This window comes from Spinacia oleracea, chromosome 3, assembly GCF_020520425.1.
Source record: "Spinacia oleracea cultivar Varoflay chromosome 3, BTI_SOV_V1, whole genome shotgun sequence".
Classification (NCBI taxonomy): Eukaryota; Viridiplantae; Streptophyta; class Magnoliopsida; order Caryophyllales; family Amaranthaceae; genus Spinacia; species Spinacia oleracea.
Window position 1 is genome coordinate 135,708,935 of NC_079489.1, and position 23,523 is coordinate 135,732,457.

Below are 23,523 nucleotides of genomic sequence, written 5' to 3' on the forward strand. Positions count from 1 at the left end.
TACTTGTTTGAGAACTGGTTGCTTTGACGTTGACCAACCGTCGCACCGTAAAAGGAGGCTATAAAGGCAACGCTCAGGTAATCACCTATCAAACGAAGTCTAATCTCAAGATCGCAAGATTGGGATTGTCCTCCCATAAATCGGGATGAGATGCTTAAAAGTTGTACAAGGCCACTCGGAGAGCTAGAAACTGTGAAATGCATGGCCGTGCTCGGATGAATCATAGGCTATGATTATCTGTTTATTTGATCAGTTGAACTCTGAAACCGAGGAACACCTCTGGACATAATAAGGATGACAACTCTTACCTTATGTTCAAGAGCAAGCATCGAGCGACAAAGGAATTAGGAAATGCACACTTGTCCCTAAGGACAATTGGGATACTGAAGGAAATAATGCCCTTGGTCCAAGTATGCATTCTATGTTAAGTCTAATAAATGCGGTTCAGTATTAATTAACAAGTTAATAATTCAGTGAGATCAAGTGAGCTGAATGCCTAGCTAGAGGCCGCTTCAGTTCAAGTGGTATTAATGATATTAATCCACAGCTTACTCTTGACTGAACCCGTAGGGTCACACAAATAGTACGTAAACGGATCAAGTATTTAATGGCATTAAATACTCCATCTATGAATATTCGGAATCGACGGATCTTGGTTTCAGTGGGAGCTGAGATCGTCACAGGCAAGATATGAATACTCCGGAAACGATGATATTACCGGAAACGGAAATATGGATCGTATCGGAAATATAAATATTATCCAAGTCGTAGATGTTGCCGGAAACGGAAACATGGTACGTATCGGAAAATATTATCGGAAATGGAAATATTACCACAATCGGAAATATTGCCGGAAACGGAAATATTGTCAGAATCGGAAATATTACCAGAATCGGAAAATAATTCCGGAAACGGAAATATTAAATATTTGTTCGAAACGGAAATTAATTCCGGAATCGGAAATGTTAAATATTGTTCGTATCGGAAATGAATTCCGGAATCGGAAATTTAATCGGAAGCGTATCGTACGAATAAGCATCGGACGAGGCCTGCCGGACGAGGCCCAGCACGAAGCCAGGCCATCGCCCAGCAAGCCAAGCGCGCCGCACAAACAGCCACGCCAGGCCCAGCGCAAGGCCAGGCCCAGCAGGCCGTGGCAGCGCGCACAGCGCGCGCAGCGCGCGCAGGAGCTACGTGGGCTTGTAGCTCGCGTAGGCCTCGCTGCGTGGGTTGCTCGCACGCACGCGCATGGGCGGCCCATCGTGGCTGCCGTGTGTGTGTGCGTAAGTGTTTGTGTTCATGCACGATTCCTAAAACGTGCAGAGTTCGGTTAATGATTAAATTCCTAATTCTATTTGATAAATTAATTAATTAGAGTTCTTGTAGGATTCTAAGTTTAATTAATTCGTATCCTAATAGGATTCCAATTCTCTTTCCATACCCCCTATAAATATGTGGCCTGGGTTCACAATTTATAATGAGTTTTAAAAGTATTCAAAGTGAGTTTTTGAGAGAAAAATTCAGTCACACATCTTGCTCAAAAGTGCCGAAAATTCTAGTACCTTAAGGGCGATTCTAGTTGGTCAATCTTAAGGCGGATCCGGACGTGCTGTGAACTATCTACGGAGGGACGACACTTGGAGTCCTAAAGACTTGTTCTTGTTCGGTTCGGGCGCAGCTAGGGAAGGCACGCAACAAAGAGTATGCATCTAAATTATGCTATATGATTATGTGTAAATAATATGTATTCCTGGGTTAATGGTTGTTTCCGCATGATTTATGTAATATCATATGTATCATAACCTAACAGGTCAAGGTACAATTGGCAAGAAAAGGATATCAATCAGTTCTGAAATGATGTGTAAGGTTGAGCTGTTTGTGGTGCAAAGTCTTAGTGAAGTCCATCCATACGTGGCTGAGCACATGAACTTTCTTAGAGAGCAATATCCTTCAAAAAATGGTCCTCAACTGATAAAAGAGCATAATCGTTCATTCCTCACATGGTTCAAGCGTCGAGTGATGGATCAATTTTCCGACACGCCTAATAAGGTATCTGACATGGTGAGATGGTTGGCATATGGTCCTAAATGTCAAGTCATATCTTATGAGGGGTACGACATCAATGGCTATTCTTTTTACACGAAGCGACAAGATGACAAAACGACGATGCAAAATAGTGGTGTTACGGCAATATGTTTGTCTTCAGAGTATGCTAGTGTAAAAGATAGAACACTTGTAGATAAGACGAACTCTTACTATGGAGTCATTGAAGAAATATTAGATTTGGAATATAAGTATTTTAAGATTCCTCTATTCCGGTGCAAGTGGGTTGATATTAGTCGCGGTGTCAAAAAGGATGAACATGGGTACCTGACACTTGTAAACTTTAGTCGAGTTGGGCATCTTGCAGATCCTTTCATATTAGCATCACAGGCAAAACAAATCTTTTACATGGTTGACCCTGCCGATCGTAGTTGGTCAGTTGTTCTGGAAGGCAAAAGAAGAATACTTGGCGTTGAGGATGTAGATGATGAAGAAGAGTATGATGAGCAGTTTAATGAGATTCCACCTTCCTCCTGGCATATCCCTCAAATGATTGACGATGCTGACATGAGTTATACACGCCGAGATCATGATGAAGGATTTTATGTTGAAAAAGAGAAATAGTGAGATAGGTACTATTTTGGCAACTATTTTTTCACCAAGTTAATTTGTAGATTAGTTAAAAGTTAGGTTCGAAAACGTCATTTTTGCCTAAATATGTACTATAACGACCCAATTACCCTTAAATGTGGAATAATAGATTAGTACGAGGCTTAGAAAGTTATAACTATGCATATGAGACATGTAATAAGTTTGAAAACATTCCTTAGGTTGTTTGGTTAAAAGTTGGGTTCGAAAATGTCATTTTTGCCTAAATATGTACTATAACGACCCAATTACCCTTAAATGTGGAATAATAGATTAGTACGAGGCTTAGAAAGTTATAACTATGCATATGAGACATGTAATAAGTTTGAAAACATTCCTTAGGTTGTTTGGTTAAAAGTTGGGTTCGAAAACGTCATTTTTGCCTAAATATGTACTATAACGACTCAATTACCCTTAAATGTGGAATAATAGATTAGTACGAGGCTTATAAAGTTATAACTATGCATATGAGACATGTAATAAGTTTGAAAACATTCCTTAGGTTGTTTGGTTAAAAGTTGGGTTCGAAAACGTCATTTTTGCCTAAATATGTACTATAACGACCCAATTACCCTTAAATGTGGAATAATAGATTAGTACGAGGCTTAGAAAGTTATAACTATGCATATGAGACATGTAATAAGTTTGAAAACATTCCTTAGGTTGTTTGGTTAAAAGTTGGGTTCGAAAATGTCATTTTTGCCTAAATATGTACTATAACGACCCAGTTACCCTTAAATGTGGAATAATAGATTAGTACGAGGCTTAGAAAGTTATAACTATGAATATGAGACATGTAATAAGTTTGAAAACATTCCTTAGGTTGTTTGGTTAAAAGTTGGGTTCGAAAACGTCATTTTTGCCTAAATATGTACTATAACGACCCAATTACCCTTAAATGTGGAATAATAGATTAGTACGAGGCTTAGAAAGTTATAACTATGCATATGAGACATGTAATAAGTTTGAAAACATTCCTTAGGTTCTTTGGTTCAAAGTTGGGTTCGAAAACATCATTTTTGCCTAAAAATGACCTAGGAAAACGTCATTTTATGGGTTAGAATCGAAATAATGACAGCATGCATGATTGATGGTGTCTTTTATGGGTTTCGATCTGTTCCAAAATGTTGCAAAGCTCAGATCAGTGCACAGAACTGATCAGAACTGATCAGTTCTGTGCACTGATCTGCACAGTTCAGATCAGAAACTGTGCAGATCAGTGTACAGAACTGGTCAGAACTGACCAGTTCTATGCACTGATCTGCACAGCTCAGATCAGAACTGTGCAGATCAGTGCACAGAACTGATCAGAACTGACCAGTTTTGTGCACTGATCTGCACAGTTTAGATCAGAAACTGTGCATATCAGTGTACAGAACTGATCAGAACTGACCAGTTCTATGCACTGATCTGCACAGCTCAGATCAGAACTGTGCAGATCAGTGCACAGAACTGGTCAGTTCTGATCAGTTATGTGCACTGATCTGCACAGTTCTGATCTGAGCTGTGCAGATCAGTGCATAGAACTGGTCAGTTCTGATCAGTTCTGTGCACTGATCTGCACAGTTCTGATCTGAGCTGTGCAGATCAGTGCACAGAACTGGTCAGTTCTTTATTTTTATTTTAAAATCCTGCTTTTGAAGGTATGTAATTTTGATGATTTTCCAATGCAGTAGCGTCAGGCATGGATAAAGATCAACACGCAAATTCAGGTCCTTCTAACAAATCACCAAATCAAGTGCCCCAAAAGCAAAAAAAGAAGCCAAGAGGCCCTACAAAAGGAATAAAATCCATGCCCGGGGTTCCAAGAATAATTGAATGGGATCACTTGGACTGACCCACAGGGAAATGGGCAACGGATTACAAGAATCACATTGGCGAGATAAGTCGCGCAAAGGTTTCAATATTGATCAGAACCTGGGAAGATGTTTCACAAGGAATAAAAGACACTTTGTGGGAAGACGTCAAGGTAACCGGTTTTATTTTGGAAATTCAGTTTGTACATATCTACGTGTCTTTTTCATGTGCTAAAAGACTTTCTTGTTCCTTTTCTTTTTCTTTCATTTAGAGAGAATTTCATATCACAGATGAAACTAAGAAAGAAGTTGTCTTAAAGAGTTGTGATAAGCGTTGGAGGGAATTCAAATCAAGATTGACGACTGGTTGGATCCGGGGTACAAGAAAAAGGCCAAAAGATGAAAAGATGCCATATGATTTGTATAGTTATATAACTAAGGATATATGGAAGGAATTTGTGAAGATACGTACCTCCGAAGAAGCTGAGGTATAAAAATTATTCTTATTTAAAGTCTTGTTATAATCTAAGTTTTATTTTGTTGTAATAATTTCTTTTACCCCCCTAAAATTAGGAAATAAGTGAGAAAGCAAGACAAAGTCAATCTTTCAACATATATCCTCATCATATGGGACAGAAATCATATGCTGAAATGACAAGTGAATGGCAGAGAAAAGGGTACATTCCCTCAGTTTCTTCGTCATCTGAAGGTTCCTCTGCGTCTACAATTTCTTCAAGTTTGCCGAGTAGGACATGTTTATGGCTTCTTGCAAGATCGGTACCAGATGAGAAAGGAAATCCTTACTTGCCGGATCAGGGCACACAAAAGGTCAAAGAAAATATTGTAAGTTTATTTAACAATTTTGCGTAATGTTGTGATTCCTCTAATTTCATATATGTTCTTAAATATGAAACCAAGTGTTGAACTTTTCTCAAAACCATTTGATTTCATGTAGGATGAATGGAAAAGGAAACAAGATGAAGGGGAATTTGTTCCCAAAAGTGCACGAGATGATGTCTTATCTCGTGCACTTGGTAAGACTAAAGAAGGGAGACCACTAACATTTGGTGGTGGAGTAGGCATCAAAGCTGTGTGGGGGACCGGAGAGCGGCGTAGCTTTCGACGGTATGGAGATGCGGAGATGGAGGAAATGGAAGCAAGAGTGACCAAAAGGGTCAAAGATGAGACAATACAAGAGATGAACTCCAAGATGGATGCCATGGTCATGGAGAAATTTATCACATTTGCTAAAGAACTTGGTGTCCAAATACCAAGCCATATGAGGATAGATGCAAATGTTCATAGTAGTTGTCGTTCCGGGGGTTTAGATCCATTTGCCGACATTACGGTATGATAATTTGTGTTTTTCAAGTAATTTGTTTCTAGTTAATTCTATTGAACTTTTCTAACATGTTACATTGTATTTGCGTTATTGTTCAAAATAAATAATAAGGAACTTGTCCCGTGCCATCTATACCTGAACATAGGCTCGGAGAAAGTCTTTGTTGCCTATGGTACCATATGTCCAGAGTTGCTCCTTGATCACCACAACGACGTCACGTCCGATAACGTGAAAGTGAGCGTTGATGATTTTGAGCCCGCGTACAAAGAAGCTCCCGTCCCCGTGCCTTCTCAATATATTAAGAAACTTGCTCAAGCTCATGGTACCTTCACTCAGTGGCCAAAGCATTTGGTGTCGCTTACGAATGAGGAGGTAACTAACATATGCATGATAATTTGAAGTAGAACTATTATACCATGTATGCTCACTAATATGTATATCGTTATTTGAAAATCATACCTCAGGTAAACAAGCCTACAAGTAAAGAGCCTAAAGGAAAAGGGAACAAAGGGAAAGAGATAGTGGTTGGGGGAAGTGGAACAAAAGCGTCCAACACTAAATCAAAAACCTATTTCCTTGAAAATTATAAAGTGCAAAATTTGAGTGGTAAGTGCAATGTGATGAAAACTATGATGTTGGGATTAAAAGAAGGGGAGCACGTTAAGGTACATTGCACTAAAAGGACATTCAATATGGAAAAGGACTTTGAAATTAGTGTCACCGCTGAAGACACCGATCAACTTCTCTCGGGAGCATGGCTCAATATATCAATAATACAAGTTTTTGTTACGTGAGTTACCTAAATTCATATTTTGCCCCTAAATTTGATTTTTATGATTGTCTTAACGTTCTTACACTCTATATTATAGGGCTTTGAGTGAGTTGTGTTTTCACGATGATTGTCACCCCAATAGTATTGGATTCATGTGCCCGGAGATGATCTCGGCCACCATGTTAAAGTCCGATGCAGATCGAATTCTATTGTACATGACGAGGTCCATGAGTGCACTTAGTTCTAAGACATTCATCTTATGTCCATACTACGAAAAGTATGAAAATTACTTTGAACTTCGTTTTTAATTGATTGTTATAAATTTAACTTTTTTTTTTCTAACTACATACGTTTATTGTTTGTATGTAGGAGTCACTGGATGCTTTTAGTTCTTTGCTTGTCTAAACGTGAGGTCTACATATTTGATTCTCAACAGAAGAAGAGAAATTTGATGATTAAGGAGCCACTAAACAAGTAAGTAAAGTATGCATATGAAAATGCCATTTTTGCCTAAATTTTTGCCTTAGGTTCTTTGGTTCAAAGTTGGGTTCGAAAACATCATTTTTGCCTAAAAATGACCTAGAACGACCCAATTAGCCTTAAATGTGAAATAACAGATTGTAAAGAGACTTAGAAAGTTATAACTATGCATATGAGACGTGTAATAAGTTTGAAAACATTCCTTAGGTTCTTTGGTTCAAAGTTGGGTTCGAAAACATCATTTTTGCCTAAAAATGACATAGGACGACCCAAATAGCCTTAAATGTGAAATAATAGATTGTAAAGGGCCTTAGAAAGTTATAACTATGCATATGAGACGTGTAATAAGTTTGAAAACATTCCTTAGGTTCTTTGGTTCAAAGTTGGGTTCGAAAACATCATTTTTGCCTAAAAATGACCTAGGACGACCCAAATAGCCTTAAATGTGAAATAATAGATTGTAAAGGGCCTTAGAAAGTTATAACTATGCATATGAGTTGTGTAATAAGTTTGAAAACATTCCTTAGGTTCTTTGGTTCAAAGTTGGGTTCGAAAACATCATTTTTGCCTAAAAATGACCTAGGACGACCCAAATAGCCTTAAATGTGAAATAATAGATTGTAAAGGGCCTTAGAAAGTTATAACTATGCATATGAGACGTGTAATAAGTTTGAAAACATTCCTTAGGTTCTTTGGTTCAAAGTTGGGTTCGAAAACATCATTTTTGCCTAAAAATGACCTAGAACGACCCAATTAGCCTTAAATGTGACTACTACGTATATAATTGTATTTACATGTGTAAACAAAGTATATAATTGCCATTAGATGTAAAATATTCTTTGCATTTACATGTGTAAACAAAGTATATATAATTGCATATTTTATCGAATGTGTAGTGCTTTTCGGAGTTACAAGAGACTAGGTGGACAATCTAAGGGAACTAAATTAACATGGATTCCAGCACAGGTATATATATATAATTAGTTTATTATTTACCTAAGAAATAAGTTTTTCAAAATTATAACATACAATGTGATAGAAATTTTACTTGTGTTATTTATTTTAATGCATTTAGTGTGCTCAACAACCGGGATCACTAGATTGTGGCTACTACGTCATGCGTTTTATGTACGACATAATAATGAATCATGGTAATAGTCAAGATCTTACTAAGGTATGTTCTCATAAACTACGTACTTTATATAATAAATTGAAGTACACAAAACTATTATATTGATCAATCGTTGATAAATTGAATTATTTACACTTTTTTAGGATTTTTCAAGAACATTGCCTTATTCACCGGAGGAGATTAATGAGGTGAAAGATTTTTGGGCAGATTACTTCATGAACAATGTCGAATTTTTAGCTTAATTTGTAATATGAACTTGATCTCTAGCTAGCTACGTACCTTTGTTGTAATAATTTTATGTTTGTTGTAACATGTTGGTTGATCGATCTATGACGAATTTAATTGCCTTTTATTGGGAACGTTAATTACGTTGTAAACTTTAGTGACAGGTATTAATTATAAATGTATTCCCGGTATTGGGAATGAAGCGTCTAATTTCAAAGACGATCATGTCGGAATTTCCAACTAAAATATTAAAAAACGAATATTTTTTTTTAAAAAAATAAGTCATTTGCAACGCACGTTAGCTCAATGTGCGAGGCAAATGACTTAATTTTTTGGCGCTAAAATTGTCATTTGCGTCGCACATTAAGCTATTGTGCGTGGCAAATGACTTTTTTTTTCGCCTAAAAGTCATTTGCGTCGCACATTTAGCTAATGTGCGACGCAAATAACTTTTCAGGCATGGTGCTGAAAAGTCATTTGCAACGCACATTAGCTAAATGTGCGACGCAAATGAACCTTATTTGCGTCGCACATTTAGCTAATGTGCGTTGCAAATGACTTTTCAGCACCATGCCTGAAAAGTTATTTGCATCGCACATTTGCTAAATGTGCGACGCAAATAAGGTTCATTTGCGTCGCACAAATGTGCGACGCAAATGACTTTTAGTCATTTGCGTCGAGAGCTTTTGCCACGCACGATGTGCGACGCAAATGTGCTTAAAAGTGCGATGCAAATGACCCTTTTTTCCACTAGTGAGAGTATAATATCTTGTATTATATATACGATGTTAATCAATTTCCTTGATATTTTTTTTAATGTGGAGGGCTTTTTGGTTCTTGAACGGACCACCGGCTCCTACAAATTAATTCTTCCCACACAAAGTTTATTATTAAGAGAAAAGTTAACATCCAGAGTCCAGACAGTGAGACAAATCATATATATTAAATACAAATATAATACCTGATAAGTGAATGCGTAAGCTAATGCTCTTTCTCTTCGCATAGAACCCTCCTGCTTGCTCTGTATACTCGCCTCATGCTTCTCTTTAGATTAAGTGATATCATATACGACAATCAAATTTTACCGCTAGGGAAGCATAAATTTGCCAGTTACTTCAACTATCATCCCAATAACGAACTATGAACAATAAAAAACTGCAAATTTAAAACTACTGAATCAGAAAAGGACAAAGTAATTTAAGATATACTTTATATATCCCGTGCTTTGTCACATAGAAACTAAGAATACCCATTCCATTTTTTTCTTGAATTAGAGAAAGGGACTATAAAGTAGACAAGAGAATCAACACAATGCTTTGCCACAGTGCCATAGTTTCTTCCACCGTAAACCAACACCACCGCCTTCATTGAATATGCTAATCAAATCACGTCTATAATGCTAACTATTGATTTCCAATGACACTTATTATGGCAACTAACAATTTGCTTTGATTAACGTTACACTATCGATGATATTAATGAGAATATAGTAGCATATATTCTAACAAAATCCAATCACCCATCAAAACCTCTGTTAAAATATTAATCTAGAAAATTAAATCTATTTGTAAAAATTTAATAGTGAAATGTATTGTGTAGAAAAATCTAGAAATATGATTGTAAATTATAATCTAGAATAAATTTAGGAAATGTTTAGAATTATCCTAAGAAAAATCTAGATGATGAGGGGAGTAGGAGAATCTAGAAACCATAATACAACAACTATAAATAGATTGTATTTGCATAAGTTTAGGATGAGCCAATCAAGAGAGCTCCACAAAATATGAGGGGCAGAAACAAGTGTTCTACCAAATCAAATATTGTTGTAGAATTTTTATTAATGTAACCAATGCTGAAAATACAATTTTGTTATATAATTAAGACCCGTCAAAACTTTCGCGTGCATCCTCAAATTTCTATCAACCTCCATCACAAGTCAAACTCCATAACCTATAAAAATTAATTGACATGAAGTTAAGGTTTCAATATAGAAACTAACCTGACAAGCACTCGACGGCAGTTGCGGCGGCAACACAACGATGACGCGGATTGTTTGACAGCAAGAAGATTGGTGACGGTGGTGATCGATTGATGAATGTTATTCTTTGATGGGGGCGGGTAGAGAGGAAATAGATGAGTATTTTTTATTGACGGTTAGGTAAGAGAGGGGAATGTGGGTTGTGTCCTACGGTTAACTTCATAATAGATATTTTATTATAATTTTGAATTTTGTAAATGATGGAGAATGATTTTTGGAGGGAGTGAATGAGAAAGTATGGTTGAGGGTTTGGAGGCCTCACATAAGCCAATGCCTTTTTTTATTATTATATAGGATAGGATAGGACTAGGAGGTGAGTTTTACTTAGTTTGATTTTTAAGTATTTTTTATTAAATACTCCGTATTTATTAGTCGATTATAAAATTTAGTTAATAAACAATTAATATGCAACTAACTTAATTAATAACGATTAATTATGCCACTAATAATTTGATTATATTTTTTTTTGGTGTTAGCACCCGGTTCACTTGAAGGCTAATCCGGATTCGGGGTGAGTTATGGGTGGATAAGTTCCAATCCCCTTCCAATTGTTGTTGCGGGGGATCGAACACGTGGTTCTCCCTACCAAGTTCAGCCCCAATCACCACTGAATCAACATGCAATTTGATTATATATACTTATCCATAACAATATCATGAGATATAAATGTAAGCGGAGTATAGATGATGTAGGAGAGAGATGATATTTTTGGTGTTTGATAAATGTTGTTAAATGTTGTTGTTGTATGTTGAGTTTGGTGTTGGGGAGAGACATTATATTTTATTTGGTTGAAGACCAACGCCAAGGTGTTTGATAAACATGCTCTTACGTTATTCTTTTTTTTCTTACAATAGCCCACCTTTACCCATTTACCATACTTTATCCATATTTTATTATATTCACCCACATTTTTACACATTTTTTTTATTTTGACTTTATATTTGTGCAAATGGTAATTATATCATTTTAGTAGTACTCCATTTTAGGAGTACTTCATAAAAGTAATACGATGTATCATATTAGTGGTACTTCATATAAGTAATATCATTTTAGTAGTACTATATAGTATAGTGGATTTGGATATTAAGGGTTTCAAGCAAGGAGTTTAATGACAAGAAAATCGAGAGAAAGGAGAAAAGGGATGGTTGTTAGGGCGGTAGTTGGGCATAGGGGCGGTGGTGATAGGCAGAACCAACACGGGGTGGAGGTTTCCATGGATGCTGAGGAGATAGAAATGAGCAATGAAGGAGAAGAAGGTGAGAGATTAGACAACCATGGTCAGTTGGTGCAAAGGAAGGAAGGAAGGAAGGAAGGAAGGAGATGAGAATGGTGCGGGGATGGAGTGTAGGATTGGACTGAAGTGTGGTGAACTATACGGTTTGGCCTTCTAATGTTTTTAACTAATTTTTAACGTATATTTAACGGCAATAGCATATTGTGCTAAACTATAAAACTTCTGAGGTATATGGTAAAACCTGAAATATTAGGGTCTAAGGTGAATTAAAGTTAAACCCAGTGGAAAACCCGTATTTGCTTTTATGTAACTTTTTTTTTTTTGTGTTAAGGTAAAAATGCTTCTATGCAACTTGAACTTGAGATCTTGCAGTTAATTTTTTCACTTTTGATCAATTTAATGAATTTGAGATATGAAAATAAAAATAAGAAAACACTATACATAATAACTGAAAAGTGGTGATTTGGACTCGAACCAAATTGTGCGGTGAAATTTACCTGGAGAGCTCAAGTGTTGAAACACAATTCACAATGTACGTACATATTGAGAAAAGCCATAAATGCTTGTGAACTAAAACAACAACTTTGGTGGGATGGTTTGAAGTATCACAATCAAATCATTAACTTCTTCAACTGATCTGATGAATTTTGCAGAACCGCATTCATACCTGCAATATAATGATCTAAGACATGATCATAAGGAATTGTGGTCAAACTTAAATGCGTACAACTATAATTGGTATATCATAGAAAACGCTACTTTATAAACTCAACTCGGTCAATAAACTATATGTTCACGAACATCGAATCTCCTAAAGGAATCGAACTTAAACAAATTTTTGAGCTCAGATGAAAGCACATGCTCGAGTTCGAGCCCCAATGGCGGAACCATGTTATTAGGGAAATGATAAATCCAAGGAAGAATTTACTTCTTCCAAACAAATCCACACTTTTTCAAAGTTGATTTCCTTGGACGAAGTAAAAATTTCCTTGGATTTATCACCTCCATGTTATTATAAGAAGGAGGTTAAAGAAAAATATCACTCTATTGTTAATGATCGAGTCAAATGACTAACACGTACTATTCCATGAAGCATGTTTGCCAATTGAGCTACTGCTTTTTACTATCTACATAGTGTTGAATAAATTAACGTGAAAGAGAGTGAAAGAAATAAGCGAATAACATTGCATTGTAAATCAAAATACACGTACAGCATATATTTATACAATGCTAGAGATAACTAATAAACCTAAAATTAAGGGAAACATAATCCCATGATAACCCACTAACTAACTAAATCAGAAAAAGTATCCCATTAATTTTAACCCATTAATTTTAACCCATTATTCCCATTAGTCCATGACTTAGTAAACCACTAAGTTACTGACTCCTAGAAAAACTCTAACAAAATAAATATTAATTTGAATCATTAATCTAACATCCTCCCTTGATTCAAAATCACGTACAATTGCTCAACCTTGCTATTGTCTTCAACGATCCATATTGCGGTGGACTCCAACTTGAACTCTGATAATATTTTTTTTTAATCTCAACACGAACTCTCGACAAACATGAACACACGACTAGAAGAGGACACTTTCTTCTCCTTCGACATTTTGAACAAAATTGGTTTGCTCTTTCTCAACACGTTGCTTATCCCAACACCTATCTTCTTTGTGACCATACCTTTTGCAATAGTAGCATTGAACGCTACTCATGGATTGACGTTGTCCTTCGAATCGACCACGACCACCTCCATCACGACCACAACCACGACTACTCATACCGCGACCACGACCACGACCTTCACAATAATACCAATCACGTACTCGACATTTGCCCCATAACTTGAAAGGCTTTCTCCTCGACGTTTTCTTCCGTAGACTTATCCATTCTTTCCTCATGAGCTATTAATGAACTCATCAACTCATTAAATGTGTAAGTTGATATGTCCTTAGACTCTAAAATTGTCACAATATGTTTATAATCACTATTCAAACTCCTTAACACCTTGCCCACAATTGACTCATTTGAGATATTATCACCGTATATTTTCATTTGACTAATAATTGAAGACACTTTAGACAAGTAATCTTGAATTGATTCTTTCTTTGTCATTGTTAAACTTTCAAATTGTGTACGAAGGGTTTGTAATTTTACAGCAATTACCTTCTTATCACCAAACTACTCCTGCTTGATGATTTCCCATGCTTGTTTCGATGTTGACGCAACGGAAATTTGTGGGAAAATTTCACCATCCAATGCCGATTGGATAAAGAACAAAGCCTTTGCATCTCTCTTCCTATTTTCCGTAGCCTTTGATCTGGTTCAGCCGGTGCCTCTGCCGGTTCCATAAACCCGTTCTCCACCATATCCCACAACTCTTGAGACTTGAACATAGTTTTCATCTTGAGACTCCATAAATGATAATTCTCCCCCTTAAACAATGGGATTAGGGGCTGAGAACTAGAACCACTACCATTAATCGCCATACTCCACACAATTAATTTACTCACAAACAAACTCTCACAATAATGGAAAAGAGAGCTATGTTGCTTTCTTGACTCTCACAACTCACACTTTAATTTTTTTTGTATGTTCTCACGGTAGAAACAAACTGTTGTGTTTGTTCCTTTCTCTCACCTTCTCCTATTTTTGTTTGGTTTGGATCTAACCTGGAGCTCTAGATACCATGTTGAATAAAGTAACGTGAAAGAGAGTGAAAGAAATAAGCGAATAACATTGCATTGTAAATCAAAATACACGTACAACATATATTTATATACTTCTAGAGATAACTAATAAACTAAAATTAAGGGAAACATAATCCCATGATAACGCACTAACTAACTAAATCAGAAAACTTATCCCATGAATTTTAACCCATTATTCCCATTAGTCCATGACTTAGTAAACCACTAAGTTACTGACTCCTAGAAAAACTCTAATAAAATAAATATTAATTTGAATCATTAATCTAACACATAGTGTATTACAATATGCATGTATTAATATTTTGGCTGATGAGAGGTCTCGGCAGTATGGCACCCCTTATCCCCCTGATCCCACCCTTGAAGCCTGCCTAAATTAAATGAATATGAATAGGGTAATAATCGACTGCTTTACACCTCTATATAAGGAAAGTGGCGGATGTTCTATATGGCTCGGGTGGGCCTAGCCCTCGAATGGAAAATTTCGTAGTGTATTTTTAGTTATGGCCACGTTAAAATTTGAGTATAATTGCATGTATAAATTATACGCAGTATATTACGTTGCTTAATTTTTCTACTGATCACCTCGTAAAAGTGTCCGAAATCTGCTAATGTTGTTAGAGTAGTCTTTAAGAATGATGAGTTTTTGTTGTTGGGAATTGTCCCACATCAATACCTAGTATTTAAAAAACATAACCATCATCATTTCAATGACACATAAGCAACATCATCTTGAAGACACGTGTCTAAACCTTATTAACCTTTCTATTTACTTTTTGTTATAAAAAATAATGGACATTAATTTATTATTCCACTTTATTGCCATTAGTTTTCACGTAGTATACTACTAATTCCTAATTTATTAAAATTGTACTCCCTTCGTCCCATGTTTATATCCCCATTGACTAAACACATGGGTTTTAAGAAAAACTGGCTTTTGAGCCCGTTCAATGAACGGGCACTTATATAGTGGTTGTTAAACCGTCTTTTAAAGTGCTAATTTTATCGAGGACTTGCGTTTTTAGTGGGAATAGATGATTCATATAGAGGTGAAAGTTGAAAAAAAAAATTAGATGGTGAATTAATTTGAGTGTTACAGGGGGAGATGGAGTGACCGAGTGGAAGCGATTGAATGAATATATGAATTAAATTGTGAATTGATGTTTAATGAGGAAGAAAAAGTAAAATAGGTGTCAATACTATAAAATAGTTCGTAATACAAACAACAAAATGAAAAAATTGAAAAAAAAAAAAACAACAAATTTATGGATGAAAGATATATGAGGGTGACACGTGTCAACTAATCATATATGATAAGGTGACACGTGTCAACTAATCATATATGATAAGGTGACACGTGTCAACTAATCATATATGGTTATCCTTTTTAAATACTAGGTATTGACTAGGTATTGACTAGGTATTGATGGATTATAGTACACGAGAAATTGGAATATAGTACATTGATAATTGATTTGTATGAGAAAGTGGAATATAGTACATAGAAAAGGGAATATAGTACATGTAGAATTGAAATATAGTACATGGGGAAGTTTTGTTGGGTTTTCAATGCATTTAAATTAATATAGTACATGGGAAAGTGGAAAACTTAATGGCCAAAAATAAAAACATGACTATAATTCTGGGACACTCAAAATATAAACAAGACTATAAATTTGGGACCGAGGGAGTACATAATCGTCCCCTACTTCATCTTCCCCATTCTTCAACTTCCCATTAACCTTCCAACCTTAATTATTTTCAATATCAATTTAATTCAATCCCAAAATCTTCTACCCTTCTCCTGTAGCATTCATTCGAAATTTAACCTCCCACTAATATAGTTTTAGACTGGTCCGTTTTAAAACAGTAGGAGATTATAAGGTGTTTTAATTCAACATTTCGATTGTTTATTTTCATGCATGCAATTCAAGTTGTAGTACCACCTCCCCCCTCTCTTTAAGCACATTGTTCTTGATTTTTCTTAATTTTGGGAAGCTCAAAATAAAAACAGGACTATAGAAATGAGACGGAGGGAGTACCAAAAATTAAGATCGATACTCAACTTGATTATGCCTAAACAACCGTCCCCTACTTCATCTTCCCCGTTCTTCATCTTCCTATTAACTCTCCAACATTAATTATTTTTAATGTCAATTTAATTCAATCCCCAAATCTTCTCTCATTCTCCTGTAGCGTTCATTCAAAATTTAACCTCACACTAATAGAATTTTTGACTGATCCTTTTTGAAACGGTAGGACGTTATAGGGTATTTTCATTCAACATTTCGATTGTTTATTTTCATGCATGCAATTAAATTTGTAGTACCACCTCCCCCCCCTCTCTCTCTAACACGTGGTTCTTGATTTTTCTTAAGCATATTGGAAGTATGTTGTTTATTTTTCTTGCTTAATTAGTTCTAATTCATTTTCTAAAGAAGGAGAATCTTATAATTTACGGTTTCCATTCAAATGATTAAAGGAAGGTAAATCGTCATCAACATTTTGAGACTTTTAGGTGGGTTTTATTTATATATTTTTGTTGTTAGGGAACTTACAATTAGTTTTAGTTCTCCTATAAGAAATTTTTTGTCAATGTAGTTCAATAGTAGAATTTGTTAAGTCTTTCCCTTAATTGGATCTCATGAGTATAGTTGTACAATGTAACAATTTTGTTTGATTTTTGTACAGATGATATGTTATTGGTGGTAATATGTGATTTAAACTGGATCTATTTTTTCAGGGGAGATGAACATAAGTAGAAAAATATAATGATTAAAAAGACAAGACTTCATAGGTCGTAAAGTTTAATTATTGTCATTTGGTTTAAATACCTACTAACACCTGCTTAAAAATAACATAATTTCTAAACTCCATTACACTACCAACATATAACCATCCCGTTCATCGAACGGGACCAAAAACTAGTTGATAGAATGGAGATGTAAAGAGTTGTTTATATTAGTAGACCACCTCTTATGTTTGTATAGAAGTTGGTCTACTTGTTGGGCTAGTGTGTGCTTTGGGCTTGGGAGTGCTTGTGGTAGGCTATTAATATTACTATATATTAATAGTCAAGATTAGCACTTTGCACGAGGCGTGAGCGTGAGATTTAATTAAGAGTATTAGTTAATATTTAATTACGTTTTTTGGTTAATCATGTAATTAGCGGTTAATTAACTTTCTCTTAATCTTGTCTCTTTATTTTGAACAGTTACGTTGTTTCAAGTCAGTTTATCTGGCTATTTATATTACTAATTGTTCTCATTAATCTCTATCTTCTTCTCTTCCTCTCTATCTCAAAAACTGCTTCTACGTTCATATGGAGATTATTGCTTTGCTACAATTAATCTTAGTTTAGGGAAATCTTGAAAGTATCTTAGCCGGTAACCCATAGCAAGAAATAGTGGGGGCTAATATTACTTTAAGGACAATGATTATAACGGCCCTAATTCTTCATCCCATAAATTATACTTCATCTAACAAATGTATGGAAGTACTCTGTGTTAATTAATAACATGGGAAGGACACAAGTTAGTCAAATTAGGTAGTGTTAGAATAGTAGGGATGCAGGAAGGACGGAAGGAAGGGAAGCGAGAAATGCTGAATTACTGATGGCGATCACACATTCCTGAATCCCTTCCTCTCACATGTTCCTGAAATCTATTGAAAATCCCAAGAATATACTTCTATATGGAGTATAGTATATGACTTTTACCTATTCAAGTAACTCAAACTTTTAACCTTGTATGCATGGATGGTGATTTTTGGCCATCCTCATCAACTGAAATAGTGAAATCTTTCTCTTTCATTTTCTTTATCTGAAAAAGAATCTAAGAATACAATGCCACAAGCTTTTCTTATTTTCCAACTGCATGCTCAGTACTTGTTTTTGTTTATCTGATTAATTCCACAAAAGAATATGACTTCAAAATAACAAGTTATTACCATAACAAAACAAGAATATACGGAGTAATCTATTATGGGAAGAAATTATATACCTAACTTCAGACCAATATTTTTTTTGGATAATTTGCGAATTACTACCTACATTGTTTGTGAGTTTGTAAATTACTACCTACATCTTTAAAAGTTGTGAATTACTACCTTCGTCTTTAATTATTAATGCAAATTACTACCTACTTGTCATTAATCTATTTTTCTCACCAATTAGTCAAATAATAACATCATAATCACCCTAATTATATATTAATTATTTAAATTAATAAATTATACTTAAACTCACCTACAACTAAAAAAAAACCCACGATTAACAAAATTTTGACCCACCCACAACTTAAAAAAGAGACTATTAAAGAGGGGTTTGATCCTAGCAAACAATGTCAGCTTAAGCATTATAAATAGTTCTTCCAATGTCAAGAACGAGCAAGAACAATTACTTTTTATCTAATTAATTAAGATATTAGTGAACTTTAATCCACACCATTAAACAAGCCATAACCATCCTTCTATGGCTTCCGTGAAATAAGTCTTCCAATGCATAAGGAAATTTAGTAAGTTCAATACCCAAAGTGTTTAATTATATCCTTAATTGGCCAAAATACATAAAAAAAAAACCCAATTTCACAAACCCCCAATTTAATTGAAATAAGAACCCTAATTTACGAAATTATAACAGTGCCTGACAATTAGGCATACCTTAACGAAATTGGGTCAAAAGAAAATGTTGTTTGAAAGGGAGCAAATTAAGGTAGTACCAGTAGAACGCGCGAGCAACAACGAAATTTTGGTCTTTAGATAGGGAGAACGAGTATGAACAACGAGGCTAGCTGGCTAGGCAAAATACAAGAGAGAGATATGATAATTTTAGCCTGAACTCAAGCAGAAGGGAAGAAGAGAATCGAAGAACATAATTCAACAGTCAAAACGAACTAACCATGCATACCAAAATAGAAACGAGGATATTAAATAAATGAAGAGAAAACTTAGGTGTGCATATACTCACAACTCATAAGTATTTACTCTATACTCCAAAATAAGGTTCTTCTTTGACTTTTTATTGTCTCCAACTCTCCAAGATTATCCTTTAACTACAGATTTCTTTTATTGCATGCAAACAACAAAATAATTGTCTTTTTTGAGGGAAAAACAAAACAAAATAAAATTAAGAATGTGTATTACTCTAATTGCATGTAAAAAAATTAAGAATAAGTACTTCCTCAGTCCCTTAATATTGACATGTTTTGACTTTTTGCACTATTCACATAATTCACTTTGACCTTATTTTATTTCTAGTATATGAAAATAAATGTTAGTGTATAATATATTGTTGGCTTCATCTTATTATATATTTTCAAAATATTAATGTTTTATAAGTTTTTATAATATGTAATTAAATAAATTGGTGGTCAAATTTGTGCATCGACAAACGTATCCGGTCAAAAAAGGTCGAGTATTAAGGAATAGAGGGAGTATTATGGAGTACTAAGCCGTATGTGAAAGTACAAACCCATTATTTCTTCCGCACATTCTAAAACAATACTTTAAAAATAATAATAATAATAATAATAATAATAATAATAATAGTACATACCTTACTCCTGTATATTCATGATTAATTAAGGATCTGACATAACCTTTTTACAATCGTCAAACTTAACTACTCGTAGAAGTTTAACCAATTCTTTCAAATGCGTACAATATGATTAAACAAAAAACTTCATGTTTCATTCTTAAGACCAAATCAATACTCCATACTAATTAGATAAAAAGCAAGAACGTAGCTAGTAGATAAGTAGATGGAAATCAAGAATAAGAAGGAAGCATGTCATGGAGTACAACATGATTGTATTATTGTATGGGACAATGAACACTACAAGAAATTGTACTATTAACGACGGGAAATCCCGTCGCGAAAGGCCAATAATCGTTGATTAACGACGGGATTTCCTGTCGCGAACCCGTCATAAAAGAGGGCCGTCGTTAATAGAAATCTCGTCGTAAATTCGTCGTAAACCCGTCGTAAACCCGTCGTAAAAGACATTTGCGACGGTTATTCCCGTCATTGTTTGGTTGTTAGCCCCGTCGCAAAAGGCTTTTGCGACGGGATTTTTGACCCGTCGTAATTAGGTTGTCGTTAAAGACACAATTTCTTGTAGTGGAAGTTATTTATTATTTATTTATTGATTAAAGAATAAAATATACACTACAAGAAATTGTACCATTAACGACGGGAAATCCCATCGCTAAAAGCCAACAATCGTTGATTAATAACGGGATTTCATGTCCCGAACCCTTCATAAAAGGGTCCGTCATTAATGAAAAATCTTGTCGTAAAAGACATTTACGACGGTTGTTCCCGTCTTGTTTGGTTATTAGCATTCGTCGCAAAAGGTTTTTACGACGGAACTTTTGACCTGTTGTTATTAAGCTGTCATTAAAGATACACATTTTTGCAGTGATACTTGTAATACATATCGTTATTATATACGGTAAGTCAATTCTTGATTTGGCGTAAAAAAACTGATTTGTATTTATGCCCTTTCATAAAATCTATTACTATATACTAAAAGAGACACCAGAAATAACACGTGTAAATTCCTGGTGCGATTTTTTCCCGCCAAAAACTACTTTCCCAAAATAGTCTATCTGTTTTAGTATATCTGTTTTATTTTATTTTTATTCTCTACTTTTTTTTATAAACTACTCCTTATTTTTGTATGGAAACGAATTTTAGTTTATAAATTATGGCAATAATAGATACGGACGTAATAATAATTATTCTAAATTTTTCAATATTTTAGTTAAATCTCTATATTAATAATGTAAAATATATCACTCAATATTTTGGTCAAATTGTCATATTAGCATTTTAAATATGCATATTAGATGAATAAATTTAAATGAGTATGTTAAAAATGTTATAATTATGCAGTAATTTGGGAGACATTCAGTTAAATATTTGTGAAAAAAATTATCAAAATCCGTGCGTGCACGGGATCTAATATAGTAAATGAGTAACTTTGACTCCTTGAATTGAGTACTCCGTAATTTAAAAAAAAAATCTAACACATATCACCCACTAAACGACAAAATAGGGATAAGACAAACACTAAAGGACAAAATCAATTTTTTTTGAAAATGGCATCCGTTTTTGGAAAATGGCATTGGTTTTTGAAAAATGGCATCCATTTTTCGAAAATGGCATTTGTTCTTTGAAAAAATGGCACTTGCTTTCATTTTTGTCTTATCTCTATTTTGTCGTTTAGTGGAGTGATATGTATCTTGAAATACATATCAGATATTGGCCTCTCCGCCCTCCAGGAAGAGTAAATAAAAAGTATTAGGTCTTGTTCTGTTCACCTTATTTCCACTTATTTTAGGAAAAATAAGTTCAAATAAATTCAGTTAAGTTCAGGTAAGTTCAGGAAAAATAAGGGTTGACCAAGTACAATTTATAACTAAAATAAGTTTTGATAAGTTCTAATAAATTCAAATAAGTTCAGTTAAGTTCAGATAAGTTCATATAAGATACGTTCAGGAAAAATAGGTGGAAATCAGGTGAATAGATCGCAGCCTTATACCCGTACTTAACTAGCGTATGCACTAAAATATGATTATGCATATAAAATTAAATTACCCACATATTGGTTGCTTAAACACTTACATTAAAAATGAACTAACGTACACTAAAATATGATTATGCATACAAAATCAAATTACACATATCGCTTGCCTAAAAACTTACATTAAAAATTAAAACTCTCACTTTTGTACAAAAATCGTGCATAGCTTAAGCAAGTAACCTACCTTGTCTTCAAAATAAAAATAGACTGTTTTTATGAAGTCCATTTACACAAGCACCCCCACCAAACAAACCACCCATAAATCAAACCCACAAAAAACATACAAAAATTAATTAAGCATTAGTGTTAAATGTCTCGCCTTATGTACTAAACTAATTATTGCCTAATAAAAAAATAAAAATAAAATAAAATCAAGGGTTATAAAAATGGTTTCTACAATGGCACTTCCACCCCAATGGCTTGTAATTGGAGTACCTGTTGTCACCCCCATACGACGAGTCGTACTCAAAAATCTCCGCCGAACTCGGCGGCTGACTCGAGCGAGGAGGTTCAACTCGGTGGAGACTCGGCAATGTAGAAACTTGCACCGCCTTACAAGGGTGGCACCGGTTGCATTTGTTGTAGCAGCTTGGTGGCGTTGAACCTAATCTTGTTTTCTCTTCACATAAAACTTCCTGCTCAAAAATTTCAAATCCATATAAACTTAATTAATTCATTAATTAATTAAAGAAATTAAAATCATAATGTAGTACTCTGTTAGATAGAGAATGACAATGTTGGAATTAACGAAATTACCCTTGTCAGATCAGAAGAAGGATTGAGAAGTGCAAAAACAGGGGAAGAAAACAGGGGAATAGTAAAAATGAGAAGGATAATATAATAACTGTAGAGGAAGATTGAATAATTCAATGCCATTAAACAATATGGATTTTGAATAATTCACCATGAACAGGGGAGAATAATTTATTTTAATTTTGGAATTTTCCCATGTAAAATTAGAAAAGATACAACTTTTTGGTCGTAGTAAAAAAATCAAAAGGAGTAATGAATGAGAGAGAAAGTGGGGAATGGGGTGAAAGAAAGGAAGAAGAGGAAGTAGTGTTTTTCGATTCTTAATGATGATGGGCTAGAAATGGAAAAAGGGGGGGGGGGGGGGAGGAATTGAAAAACAGGGGATGAAGTAAAATTAAAAATTAAATGTGTGTGGGGGGGGGGTGAAAGGAATGGTGTGGCCTTAATGAAGACTGAAAGTGGGGAAGAGAGAGAAAGTAGTGAAAGGAACAAGACGAGTTAAGGGAAACAAAATCAGATGGAATCCCCAGAGGAGTTTGGGGCCTTTCATCAGGTCATTATAAGTTTTTTTTCAAAAAAAAATAAACGGTATTTGGTTATGGATGAGCCATAAAAAATCCCAAATCTATGTTCTTCCAAACTTTATTTGATTCAATTAAACAAAATTGAATGAAGTTGTGTTAGAATTAGAGCTTGAAAAAGAGCGGATTGTCACGGACGGGTGTTAATATTAAACCTAATATGGCAATGAGTTTCAGTTATG

General features: G+C 34.7%; 1 protein-coding gene across 1 annotated transcript; it reads right to left on the bottom strand.

Moving 5' to 3' along the window:
* Positions 1 to 22,049: 22,049 nt before the first annotated feature.
* On the bottom strand, positions 22,050 to 23,131 carry LOC110778192 (EPIDERMAL PATTERNING FACTOR-like protein 1). Its single transcript, XM_021982756.2, has 2 exons — positions 22,764 to 23,131; positions 22,050 to 22,642 (listed from the first exon to the last, which is right to left on the bottom strand). The coding sequence occupies exons 1-2, from the start codon at positions 22,881 to 22,883 to the stop codon at positions 22,379 to 22,381; spliced, it is 384 nt and encodes a 127-aa protein (XP_021838448.1). The 5' UTR covers positions 22,884 to 23,131; the 3' UTR covers positions 22,050 to 22,378.
* Positions 23,132 to 23,523: the final 392 nt, after the last annotated feature.